Source organism: Sus scrofa, chromosome 14 (genome assembly GCF_000003025.6).
Source record: "Sus scrofa isolate TJ Tabasco breed Duroc chromosome 14, Sscrofa11.1, whole genome shotgun sequence".
In the NCBI taxonomy this organism is placed as follows: Eukaryota; Metazoa; Chordata; class Mammalia; order Artiodactyla; family Suidae; genus Sus; species Sus scrofa.
The window spans coordinates 32,290,901-32,304,456 of NC_010456.5; the positions used below are offsets into that span (position 1 = coordinate 32,290,901).

The following is a 13,556-nucleotide window of genomic DNA, read 5'->3' on the forward strand; positions in this document are numbered from 1 at the left end:
CTTCTTACCTTAAAAAAAAAAGGGCATGTGACCCAATTCTGGCCAATGGGATGTGAGAATAAGTCTACGGGGCGGGGCTTCTGGGGGAAGTCTCCACCAGCCCTCAGAGAGAACTTCCTGTGAACTCTGTCCTCTGGAATCTCTGCCGCCATCTTGCTATGCTCTGAGGAGAAAACCCTGAGGACTGTACAGCAACGAGAAAGTGCTTGCATCTGGGCTTGAACCGCCGAATCACTTGTCTTAAGACCTACTCCACCTCAGGACTCCCTGGTTTGTGAGATAATAATTGTCTTTTTCTTTCAATTTTGAGTCAAGATTTCTTTTACCTTCAAAACCATTTTGAGTAATACACTCATTGTATAACGAAAGAGATAAAGAGGGGAGGTGGCTTTCTGTGATAGCTTGTAAAGAGTATTTTGGTTGCAGCTGACCCAAACCTAACTCAAACAGCCTAAGAAAAGAAAAAGGAATTTTTAGACTCAAGTAAATTCAGAGTGCAGGGGTGGCTAAATGTCCCTCACCTAGTGAGTGGGTAAACTGAGGTACGTTGTACCCTCTGTTGTTATTCCTCAGCAATAAAAAGGAACAAATTGATATGCTAATAACGTGGATGAACCTCACATACATTTTGCCAAGTGAAAGACCTCCGACTCAAAAGGCCACATATTGTGCGATTGCATTTATTTGACATTTTGAAAAAGACAGAACTTTACAAACAGAAAACAAATCATTGGTTGCTTGGGGGAGGGGGCAGTGAGGGAGCAGATTACAGAGGAGAATGAGGGATTTGGGGCTGGGGACAGAGCTGTTGTCTTGATTATGATGCTGGCTAAATGATTGTATATGTTTGTCAGAACTCACAGAACCACACAGAAAAAAAAGTGAATTTTATTGTATGTATATTATATATACAATATATATGTATACTTACCTGTGTATGTACATATATATTTAAATTAGGACTCTTACAATAGGCTAGGGAGTTACTGCTTAATGGGTACAGAGTTTCTGTTTGGGATGATGAAAATTTTTGGAAAAAGATAGTGATGATGGTTGCTCAGCACTGCGAATGTAATTAATGCCACTGAACTGTAGATTTAAAAATAGCTAAAATGACATTTTATATTAAATACATTTTACCAGAATTTCTTTAAGTGAAAAAAAAGGAGTCATGGTGTAGATTTCAGGCATGGCTGAATCCAGGATTTTGTTCATCCCTCAGGCTCTTTTCTTTCTTTCTTTCTTTTATTTTTAAGTCTTTTGTCTTTTTAAGGCCGCACCCGTGGCATACGGAGGTTCCCAGGCTAGGGATCCAATCGGAGCTGTTGCTGCCCGCCTACACCAGAGCCGCAGCAATACTAGATCTGAGCCGCATCTGCGGCCTACACCACAGCTCACAGCAGCACGGGATCCCTAACCCACTGAGCGAGGCCAGGGATTGAGCCCGTAACCTCATGGTTCCTAGTTGGATTCGTTTCCGCTGTGCCACGAGGGAACTCCTCTCAGACTCTTTTCGCCCCACCCTCTATCTTGGCATTTTTTCCATCAGGCTCTCCCCAAGTGGTGACAGAGATGGCCTTGGGCAATTCCAGGTATACCTCTTCTCAGCTCAGCAACTGGGCGCAGGAGGGAAGTGAAACTTTCCCAATAGTTACTGAAAGTTCCACCTTTGAGTCTCATTGGCCTGCCTTAGGACATGAACTTGAGCCTCAACCAATCACTGGGGCCAAGGGATTAGAGTGATCTGATTGGCCAGCCTGCCGGAGCTGGGGGAGTAGCCCCACCCAAACCCTTTGGAGGGAGAGCTGGGAGGGATGGGTCTCAAAGAAAACCGAGGAGCTTTGCCAGCAGCCCCCACACCCAAGTTAAATGTTGAATGGCCCAGCCCCAATTCTCTGCCCGACATTTAGGCAGGCTGTGCCATTCTGTCCTTACTTCTCTCCAGCAAAACCCACGTAGGTACAACATACACTCATCATTCCATCCCTGGGTTTGCATAAAAACCCACGTCCACGAAGTAGCAACTGCAATGTTTTTCAATCACACAGCAGAGATATTTAAAAATATCACCCATATGTGTTTTAAATACAGGCAAATAGCTGGCAAGGCAGCCGGCTTCACACCCGCGTGCCATTCTGAGTTATAATCTTATCGCTTCCAACTCTCAAAATCACACGTTGAAGGCCAGACAAGCCCAGAACACTGCTAAGGATGCGCGTCTACCCAGAATCTTCCCAACTGCGGAGCCTGGCTTTCTTTCCTGATAGAGGAAACATCTATGATCCTGGGAAGAAATTTAAGAGGCCCTGGGCTTGAGCTGAATTGTTTGCTCTCCCCTGGGAATACAGAAATGGAACCAGGAAGTTTTTCCTGAAGTTTAGGAAGTTTTCCAAACTCTGCCATGAAACCACCTTCACCGGTCCAGCCCACACTAGCTCTCTCACTGCCCCACTCCTGCCTGCCCATAGTGTCATCTATCTGGTATTAAAGTCTTTAAAACCCAACCTTGCTTTACATGCCATCTTATAATTTGAGACGCCCCATGTTTTCTCACCATCCAGATTTATACTTTCCTTTAATATCCAGACAAATCACCCTTCTGCTATATGTATAATTCCAACTCAAAGTGGCTAAAATTATAATAGGTTTTCTTTATCGCATACAAGAAGCACAAAGGTAGGCAGGTCCAAGTTTGGTATGATCAGTGGCTGTGTGCGCAGCAGTTCTCTACCCTGTCATTCTTTGTGTGGCCTTTACCTTCAGCCTGCTTCTCATCATGGCCCCCAAAAGGCTGCCCCTGCACCAGGCATCCCAGCTAGGTACAGAGACATCTACAGAAGCACTTTGGCAGTTGTCCCCCCACATTTCACTGGCTAGACCTTAGTCACATGTCCACTCCTAGGCCAGTCACCAGCGAGGGCAGTGGGAGAGGAAGCACTAAGAAAAGTAGGAAGAAGAGGGAGGAGGGAGGAAATCAACAGGGTCATGGAGGAGATTTCTGAGAAATCTTGGGGAGCCCTTTTAACCTCTTTATAGTCTCTCAGGGGATTGGTACAGATTTCACTCTCTCTCTAAACCTTCCCTCCCTGCCCTGGTCATTCAGGGTGCTGCATGGGCTCCACTAAGATACTTTAAGTCTTACCAGTCTTGTTCCAAAACCTCTGGAATATGAAAGCTTTTATTTTCAAGTTTGTAGCAAACTCATTTGGCTGCAAAATCTGCCCAGGAATGGCGCAATGTATAGACTTAAAACAACAGGGAGTTCCTGTTGTGATTCCGTGGGTTACCAACCTGACATAGTGCCTGTGAGGATTCATGTTTGATCCCTGGCCTCAGTGGGTTAAGGATCTGGCATTGCCGTGAGCTGTGGTATAGGTCTCAGATGAGGCTTGGATCCCTCGTTGCTGTGGCGTAGGCTGGCACCTGCAGCTCCAGTTCAATCCCTAGCCTGGGAACCTCCCTATGCCACAAGTACAGCCCTAAAAAGCAAAAATCAAACAAACAAGCAAACCAACAACACCACTTGATGTGAACAGTCACACGTTTTCCGTAGAAGTATCAGCATGTTGGGCCACATGGTGCTGCCCAGACTCTGCACGTCATATGAGGTTTGTGGTATCATAGACATCTGAGAAATTCAGAATTCTAAAATACACATGATCCCAAGAGGTTTGGATAAAGTAGGTTATGAAGTTTGATGATTATTATTACCATCTCAATTTTACAGGTGAGGAAAATGAAACTGTTTCAGTTGCTTGCCCAAATTTCCATAGTGAGTGTGGCCTGGATTTAAATTTGGAATGTCTATGGGAGTTCCCTTCTTGGCTCAGCCGTTAATGAACCCTACTAGGATCCATGAGAATGCAGGTTCGATCCCTGGCCTCGCTCAGTGGGTTAAGGATCTGGCGTTGCCGTGAGCTGTGGTGTAGGTCGCAGACTCACCTCGGATCATGTGTGGCTGTGGCTGTGGTGTAGGCCAGCAGCTGTAGCTCCGACTAGACCCCTAGCCTGGGAACCTCCATACGCCTTGAGTTCAGCCCTAAAAAGCAAAAAAAAAAAAAAAAAAAAAATGGAATATCTAAAGTCAAAGCCAAGGAAGGCTGCCACCCAACATAACCCTTTAATCCTTCCCATCAACATGCACAATTTTTGCTGTATCCATGTACCATATATTGTTATTTACTTAATATTTTCCTCTAGCCTGGCTCACTTTTTACTTAAATAAATATCTTCATAAAAGGAAACTTTCTATCACCACTCTAAATGGAAAACTGGCATCTCTTGCCATAAATAGAAAATAGCTACATATAAATAAATACATTTAGAGTAAAGTAATAAATTAAATTCTTGCCTGCCAGAGGAGCTGAGCCTGAGAGCTGAGATTTTTCCAGAGGCAGAGACATTACAGACATGATAGCACCTAAGTAGAGCTTTCCTTTGGAGCAGTCAGAAAGATTGAGAGACATTTAAAACAGGGTGGGCTTCCTCCCAATGAGATCCAAAGTGATAGAATGTTCCATGTATGTTCGCTCTAGAAACATCTGGAAGCACTTTGGGAAGTACCGAGCTGTGCACACCTGGGCAGCTGCCCAGCTCACACCTTCCCCATGGTGTCCACACAAATGCTACCTACCTGCTGCCTGAGAGTAACTGACTCCACACTCTGTGATCCAGGTTTAGCCACTTGGCCTCTTCCCTTTTGTCTTTGGCCTTGACCCTATAAGAGTATGCTTCAAGGAGGTTCTGTTGTGGCTCAGTGGGTCAACTAGTATCCATGAGGATGCGGGTTTGATCCCTGGCCTTGTTTAGTGGGCTAAGAATCCAGCATTGCCATGAGCTGTGGTGTAGGTCGCACACATGGCTCAGATCTGGCGTTGCTGTGGCTGTGGCGTAGGCCGACAAACTACAGCTCCGATTTGATGCCTAGCCTGGGAACCTCCATATGCTGTGGGTGCGGCACTAAAAAGACAAAAAAAAGAATATGCTTCGAGAGCTATTAGAAGCTGTGGTTTCAGATTTGTAGTCAGAGTAAAAGGAGCAAAATTAAGCTGACATCCAGACCGGTGCACATGAAAGACAGCAAGAGAGAGTCTAGGCTGTGCTGAGGGCCTAGGTTGGGGTGTTTCCAACCAAATTCCTGCCCTTTGGGGATATGGGAGCCAAAAATTCGTTCTCTTGCTCAAGTTCATCCAGCTGAAGAAGCCTTTATTAAAAAAGACAGGCGATACGGTCTGGTCAGCAAGCACCAAACTTGAGGATGCCACAAGGATTTACAAAGGAGGTGTGTGATGGTCAGTTTGATGTGTTCGCTTGGCTAGGTGTTCGTGCTCAATTATTCAAACTCTAATCTGGGTGTTGCTGTGAATGTATTTTGTAGACGTGACTGAAATCTATAATCAATTGACTTTAAATAAAGGTGACTGTATAATCTGAATGGGCCTGGTTCAATCAGTTTGAAAGGCTTAAAGAGCAGATCTGAGACTTCCTTGAAGACATGGAAATCCCTCTTGTAGAGAGGAGCTTTATCCTAGAGTCCCAGGCTGCCCTTCCTGACAGCCTGCTCTACAGATTTCAGACTTGGCTAGTCAGCCCCACAATGGCACAAACGGATTCCTTGCAATAAATCTCTTACTATACATCTCCTAGTTCTATTTCCCTGGCAGAACCCTGACAGATTCAGTAGGAAAGGAGAACTTGTGTGGAAGGATATGTATGTTTCAAATATTTTGAAGAGTTCTTTGGTGGCTCAGCAGGTTAAGGGTCCAGTGTTGCCACTGCTGTGGCTCAGGTCACTGCCCTGACACGGGTTCAATCACTGGCTCTGGAACTTCTGCATGCAGTGGGTATGGCCCACAAACAAACAAAACCCCCTAAAAACCCATTTTGATAAATATGTGTGACTTTCTCATGTTTCTGTCATTCTTGGCTCCATGAGAAGGGTTAATAGTCAAGTCCTTTCTACTTGTCAAGGAAAAATAGAACTGGGTTTTGGAGTTCCCGTCGTGGCTCAGCAGTTAATGAATCTGACTAGCATCCGTGAGGACACAGGTTCCATCCCTGGCCTTGCTCAGTGGGTTAAGGATCCGGTGTTGCCATGAGCTGTGGTATGGGTAGCAGACACAGACGGCTCGGATCCAGTGTTGCTGTGGCTGTGGCGTAGGGTGGTAGCTACAGATCTGATTCAACCCCTAGCCTGAAAATCTTCATATGCCATGGGTGCAGCCCTAAAAAAAAGCAAAACAAAACAAAACAAAACAAAACCTGTTTTTTGGTGGATTTGACCTTTCCCAGGCTCTTGTGGGAAAAAAAAAAAAAAAGGGCAAAGGGGACTTCCCGTTGTGGCGCAGTGGTTAATGAATCCGACTAGGAACCATGAGGTTGCGGGTTCGGTCCCTGCCCTTGCTCAGTGGATTAATGATCCGGCGTTGCCATGAGCTGTGGTATAGGTTGCAGACGCAGCTCGGATCCTGAGTTGCTGTGGCTGTGGCGTAGGCCGGCAGCTACAGCTCCGATTCGACCCCTAGCCTGGGAACCTCCATATGCCACAGGAGTGGCCCAAAGAAATAGCAAAAAGGCAAAAAAAGTGGGGGGGGCAAAGGGAAGCTTGTAGGAGGGGGGAGTATCTGGGTGGAGGAAGAGACAAAATGTCTTGGATAAGTGGGAGAAAGTGGGTTTCCTTCTCCTCCATTCCACCTATCTCGGAGCAGGGAGAGATTTCCAGGGCAGTGAGGGGAAGGAAAGAGAAGGGTCTGTGGGTGTTGAGAACAGAGAGGATCTGAACCCCGTTTCCTCACGCTGCTGCAAGACCCCAGAGGTGGAGTGGTTCATGGTGTGTCTAGACCAGGGAGAGCCCTGCAAGGGTACCTGCATCTGAGCCCATACCTTGTATTGACAGGACCTTTGTCTAGGGTGTGCGAGGGGGAGGGACTACATCTTTTTTCAGCATAGGTACCACCATATGCATGTGTGTTGACAGCAAAGATGAACAGCCACCAGGGGGGAGCTGCTTCTCCCTTGCCCTCAACTCTCGTTTTTTGGGGGGCCCCCAGGAAGCACCTTGCTTTAAGAAAACTGACATATGCTCTTCCCAGATAAAACTTGTCTTTGTGAAAAACAAAACCAAACCTGATATATGGAAATTGGAACTTACCTAAATGATTGATAGCCATCTTCAACAGTCACTGTGTACCCAGTGTGTATCCACTGGGTCCATGTGCTATGATTTCAGACCCAAAGGTGGCCCCATAAGGAAAGAGGTTCAGGAAAATGAAGCATTTCCAGGGCCACATGCTGGGTGTTCCACAGCAGATTTAGCTCTTGCTTTTCTCATGAAAGCAAACAACCCTCTGACCCACTCCATGTTTTAAAATTCATTTTGATCTATTTCAGATATGAGAGTATATAAAGGGTAATATTAGAGCATCCGAATACCTACCCCCTGTCTTTCAAAGAAAAAATTAAAAGATTAGCAGCTAAAGCTCTTACCTCCACCTCCCCAATCTCAGTCCCTTCCGCTCTCCTTCCTTCCAGGAGGTGCTCTCTGTCGTGATCTTGGTGATCGGCCCAGAGAGTTTACACTTTACCAAAATCTGTGAATATATCCTTAAACAATTAGAAGACGGTTGCCTGCTCTCCATGTTCACATGAATAGGATCATGCTGTTTGTGTGCCTCAGCCAGTTGCTTTCTTCACTTAGCGTTACTGTTCATGAGAAATCTCCACATTGAATAGTGTGGTTCTGAATCATTTGCTTCCTCTACTTACAGATTTCCATTGTGTGAGTCGAGGACAATTTATTTATCCAAGCTACTGTTGATGGGCATTTGGGTTGTTATTTTTTGCCTTTTTTTTTTAGTATTATGAACAATCATTTATAAAGATAACAAATCATTTATATTCTCCCAAGCGCAAGAGTTCCTGGTGAACACATCCCTAGGGGTAGATTGCTGGGGCACGTGGCCTGCACATCTCCTACTTTACTAAACTTCCAGGTTGTAGGTGCTTGTGCCAGTTACACCCCCACCAGCAGTGCACGAGAGGTTCATTTGTTCCACATTCTCACCAACATTTGGTATTATCAGGCTTTGACATTTTAGCCAATCTGATTAGTGTGAAATGGTACACCATTGGGGGTTTAATTTGAATTTTTCCTAGTTACTCGTGAAGCCAAGTAGCTTTTCAGCTATTTACTAGCTATTTGAGGGTCTTCTTCTGTGAAACACCAGTCTGGGGCTGTCACATGGAATTCTAGAAAGGGATCTCTTTAGGAAGGGCCACCGTTGGGATATTTAAGTTTTTGTTTCTTTTGAAGCACCAACGTGCCAAACAAGTTGATGTTCAAGACCCTAACAAAGAAGAGAAGCAGGGTGAGGGTTGGGAGTGGGGCACTGAGGCAAGAAAGTGGGACTCCCAGCTCTTTCTCTCAGGATGCCCTGTAGTAGTCACCACTGCGTGGAGGCCTGAGGACAGCTGCCATTTCTGCAGGTCTCATACTTCTCACTGTTTGGATCTTCATGCCACCACTCTTGAGTCACGCAGGGAGTGGCACTTACAGCTGTGAAAAACGAGGCCTCTGAGGTGTTAGGCGAATTTCCCAAGGCCACATGGCATCATGACTCTGGCTGGCACCACAGAACCCAGAACCAGTGGTGAAAGTCACTAGGAAGGCTGGTCACCTAGGAACCTCACCTGTGGGCCATGGTGTGTCCTGTCAGGGCAGTTGCATGGCCTAAATAGGGACTCAGTGGGAACCACCATCTGATTTCAGGAAACTCACAATCTTAGGTCAGGAGGTCACAGAAGGCCAAGAGCACAAAGCCCCATGGCATCCAGCTTGGGTGACTGGGGGGAGGGAAATCAAGGTTGGTGAAACCAAGGACTGGCTCAGGAAGGGGTGCACGGTTCAGCCTGCCCGTGAGGTCACACTGGATGCACTTGCTGCAGCAACAAATAGGCCCCGGTGCACAGTAGCTCAGCATGAGAGACATGTGTTTCATAGCCAGGAGACAGTTCTTGGCAAGTGTTCCTGGGTGGTGGAGGCTGTCCTCCACATGTGATCCAGGAAGCCAGGCTCCTCCCTCCCCTTGAGTCTTGCATCCGCCTTCTGGAACCAGTGGTCCAGGCATGTTCATGCTAAAGACAGTATGCATATCTTAAGATGTGGGCTCAGAACTGGCAGGCCAGCATTTCTAGTTCATTCTCTAGGCCAAAGCAGGTCACATGGCCAAACTCAAGCCCCGGTGGCAGGGATATATGCCTTGCCCACAGTGGGATGGACACTGCTAAGTCACGTAGCACTGTGCCTGAGTAGAGGGAAAGGCGAGGAATTAGGGTCAGTGATGCTATTGACCACAGATAGATGTTATTTTCCTATTTTCTAGAGGAGGATGCTGATATCCGGAGAGGTTATGCATCTGGATGTAAGCCACACAGCCAGGCAACCACAGATTCAGGATTCAAACCCAGCAGCTGTTGAACCCCCAAGTCCAGGCTCCCGCCGACACCATGCCACATCAAAACTTAACTCCCCTACGGCTGGCATCATTGGGCAGCCATTTCCCGGTGACTGACTTTTAAATAAAATATGGCATGCACAATTTCCTGTGCCTAATCTCTCTTTTACATGCATCTCTTGTCTGGGCTACCATCTGTGCCTTTACTCTGTAGTGACGCTTCAGCAGTGGGGCGAGGCCTTGCCAGCCAGGTTCCCTCCACCTTGATGCCACTTAGCAGTCTCCAGCAGATGCAGATTTTCTGACACAGGATCCCATGATTAGCAGATGCTCTTTAATTAGCTTTATTTCCATCGTGTTTATTGCATCCCTGAGATTATCTTAATTCCATAGCCCTCCAGAATACACACGATGCCTAGGGGGCCATTTGCCTCCCTGGGGATTGGGAGGAAGAATGGGACTGTCAGTGACTCTCATGGGGAAGTACTTGCCCTCTAAAACCAGACTTCAGTCTATAGGGAAGTTTCTAGACTTAGGAGAGGCTGGGAGGTCAGAGGTAATAGGGCAGCTCAGTAGGAGTTTTTCTAGGGCCACACGGTCAGCATATGGAGGTTCCCAGGCTAGTGGTCTAAGCAGAGCTGTAACCACCAGCCTGCGCCAGAGCCACAGCAACGCGGGATCTGAGCCGCGTCTGCAACCTACACCACAGGTCACGGCAATGCCAGATCCTTAACCCACTGAGCAAGGCCAGGGATCGAACCTGCAACCTCATGGTTCCCAGTCGGATTTGTTAACCACTGCGCCACGACAGGAACTCCTCTGCCTGGATTTTAATCCACTCCCTAGCTCTGTGACCCCAGGGCAAGTTACATCATCTCTGTGTCTTCATCTGTAAAATGGGACTAATAAAAGCCCTACCTCATGGAGTTGTTATGATGTTGAATGAATGAAATCTTTTTTTCTTTTTTTCTTTTTGTCTTTTGTCTTTTGTCTTTTCTAGGGCCGCATGCTCGGCATATGGAGGTTCCTAGGCCAGGGGTCGAATTGGAGCTGTAGCCACTGACGTACACCGCAGCCACAGCAACATCAGATCCGAGCTGCGTCTGCGACCTACACCATAGCTCACGACAACGCCAGATCCTTAACCCACTGAGCGAGGCCAGGGATCGAACCCGCAACCTCATGGTTACTAGTCAGGTTCATTAACCACTGCGCCACGATGGGAACTCCTGAATGAATTAATTCTTAGTGCTTAGAGAAGTGCCTGGCAAACAGAGATTATGTTATAATGAATCATAGTTATATAACTATTATATTGGGCTTCTGAGAATCATCTATTGCCCACTTCTCCAAATATTTGTGTTTCCTAAACCTCAACACTGGTAATGGCAGTCTACATTTATGGGGTACTTATTGATGGCAGGCTCTTTGTGTGGACTGTCTTACTTAATTTTCACCACAACACTAAGAAGTCCCTAGTGTACAGATGGGGAAACAGGTTTTGAAAGGTGGAGTGCCTTGCCCCACATCTTGAAAGTGACTGAGCCAGGATTTGAATCAGAGTTTGAACTGAGGTCCCTCTGACTCCAGCCCTGCTTTTTGTTGCCCCCAAACTTTACCTGTATTTGACCTGAGAGGAATGGAGACAGAGGGTAACTGTCTTTGCTTCCATGATGTTGTTGCTTCTTCCAACCAAGCTCCTGGGGGCTTGATCCCACTTCACAGTTGATGAAGCAGGATCAGGGTGGGGAAGTGACTTGCCCAAGGACATGGGTAGGAAGGGGAGAGGCAGGAGTCGCAGCTCCTTTTGAACTCACGTCTGACTACACACTCTGTCTAGGCTGTCTGACCCTGAGATAGCAATTGGTTCTGTGTCCATGATGTTGTTTGCTTCTTCTGAACACTGGTTTGAGAATTTTACCCCCATTTTACAGCTGAACTGAGGCTTGGGAGAGAAGCCAGCAAGTGGCAGAGCAGTGATGCAAACTCCTGCCTCTGGACCCAATGTGCTTTTCCCTGCCTTTGGCCAAAGAAATTGCCATCTGAGCAAGACAGAGGAGGAGATAAGGGAGATTTAAAGGGGCGGGGGATATCCCAAAGTCTAGCTTTGGGATCACTCATTTATTGCCAGCCTACCGGGGTGCTGGCCAGGGCCATCCATTCTCTGTTTCCAGGGGTGCTCAGGCTTAGAGCTAGGGTTGGCTATACACCAAGTGTCCACCAGGTGGGGCTTTCGCTAAAGACCGGGCTTCAGGAAGACCCAAGAGAGACCTCGCTGCTCCACCTTGAGAAGTACAACCAGGCACACAGGCCACATGTTTCTATCTGTACAGTATGCTCCCCTACATGCACACATGAGCTGTACAAACCCAAGAATCTGGCTTGTGTGCAAATGTCCATGAATAGATGTGTGCACTGGCATGCAGGCATTTGTGCTTGTGTGTATGTGCAAATGTGTACACATGTGAACACGTACAGAGATATAGGCAAACAGTGTGAGCGCACATGTGTATGTGTGTGTGTACACGTGCAAATATGCACACATGTGTGTGCAAAAGAGGGTGTGGCATACAGATGGTAGGGTAGACCTGAGTTCCTCAGAATCATTTCCAAATGTTTCCTAGGCTGTTTGGAGGCAGGGGGCTGGGGCAGGGTCCCCAATGCCTGGCACATTTGCCGAAGATCCTGATGGACACCAAGGATTTGCAATAAGAAAAGTCATGGTAGGAGGGCTAGATTTATTTGCTGGGACATGGAGTTTTTGAAATGGGGTAGGGCTTTGCTCCCCCAGATGCTGAATTCTAAAGAACTCGGTCTAATAAAGTCCACAGAGGTTTCTGGGGTTGGAGGAACAGGGACCCAACCTTCAAAGAGAGCTTCTAGAACCTTCATTCTGGATTCCCAGAGCTTTGCAGAGTGTGGCTGGAGACTGCTGGTGCAAGGGACAGTCAGTGGGATCCAACCCTGACTCAGCCCCTCACCAGCTGGCAAGTGAATTCAAAGCCCCTCAGAGGAGTTAGAGGCCACTGATAAAGGGAGGGGTGGCGATCAATGTTAAGAACTTAGGCCCTAGCATCAAACAGAACAGGATCTGACCCCCAGCTCTGTTGCTTACAGGCTAGGTGACCTTGGGCAAGTCACTTACCCTCTCTGAGCCCTCATTTCCTCAGTTATTAAAGGGAGGAAATGGCCATACTTACCTCCAAGTGCTGTTATGAGGAGGAAATTAGATAATGGGCAGAGCCGGCCCTGCTTGTGGAAAGCAGGCCATAAACGACAATATTATCATTATTTTTCTGTCCTGTGGGGCCAAGTGGATCATCTTTTTGTTTGTAGGAGCCAAGAGCTAAGAAACCAAAAGCTCCAAGGAGGCTGAGAGAGTGGTAACTAAGGGACTGGCTGCTGGGGTGGTAAACACAGCCTCCGTTGGCTCCGATTTGTCTGAATGGCATCTTCTAGAAGCACCTTTGTTTACTTTCCTGCTGCCCTGAACTCAGGCAACAGGAACAGCTAGAGCCGGGGTCAAGGCTTTTGTAGCAAGGCTACCAAAGGATGCAGGTTTTCCCACCCAGCTTCCAAACCATCCTCAGCCATTGCCCTGCTGAGTGAACTTAGGTGAGCTGTTCTGTCTCTTTGAGCCTCAGTTTTCTTATGTGTAAAATGGACACAATCATGATAGGTTGTGAGATTTGAGAAGAATATTTGTGACACCCCCAGTGTGTAGTAGGCACCATTATGACAGTAATGATGACAGTGTGATGACTGGACAGGAACAAAAGGAAAAGTGTAAGCATTCACATCTCCCCATCTTACCAAAGAAAGAAAAGAATTCTTTCTTTTTTTGTTTGGCTACTGGGTGATATTTTGATGATTAGATGAAATGTGAGAACCTCAGATTTGAAGAAGGAGGAGAAACTAGAGCAGAGTGGGGGCAGAAATGGAGGAAGAGGGAGAAAAAGCTGGGGAAGGTGGAGACTGAGAGTGAGCGATGAGAGAGAGAAGATGGATGAGCCATTGCAGAGGAGAGAAATTAAAAATAGAAATTGGAGCGGTTGCTTTAATGAAGGGAATTTTGGGGAAAGAAGCAAAAAAAGGATTTTAAGG

The 13,556-nt window shown here is 46.9% G+C and overlaps 1 protein-coding gene across 5 annotated transcripts in view; it reads left to right on the forward strand.

Moving 5' to 3' along the window:
* CCDC63 (coiled-coil domain containing 63) overlaps nt 1–10,030 on the forward strand; it is a 160,608-nt gene extending 150,578 nt beyond the window's left edge. For 2 of the 5 annotated variants that reach the window (XM_021072526.1, XM_021072527.1), the window contains one exon: nt 9,381–10,029. In XM_021072526.1, the coding sequence (XP_020928185.1) occupies nt 9,381–9,569 (189 nt within the window). In that variant the 3' untranslated portion in view covers nt 9,570–10,029. Of the gene's footprint in view, nt 1–9,380 lie in introns of all 5 variants that reach the window. The other 3 variants (XM_021072528.1, XM_021072530.1, XM_021072531.1) reach the window with 3 other exon arrangements.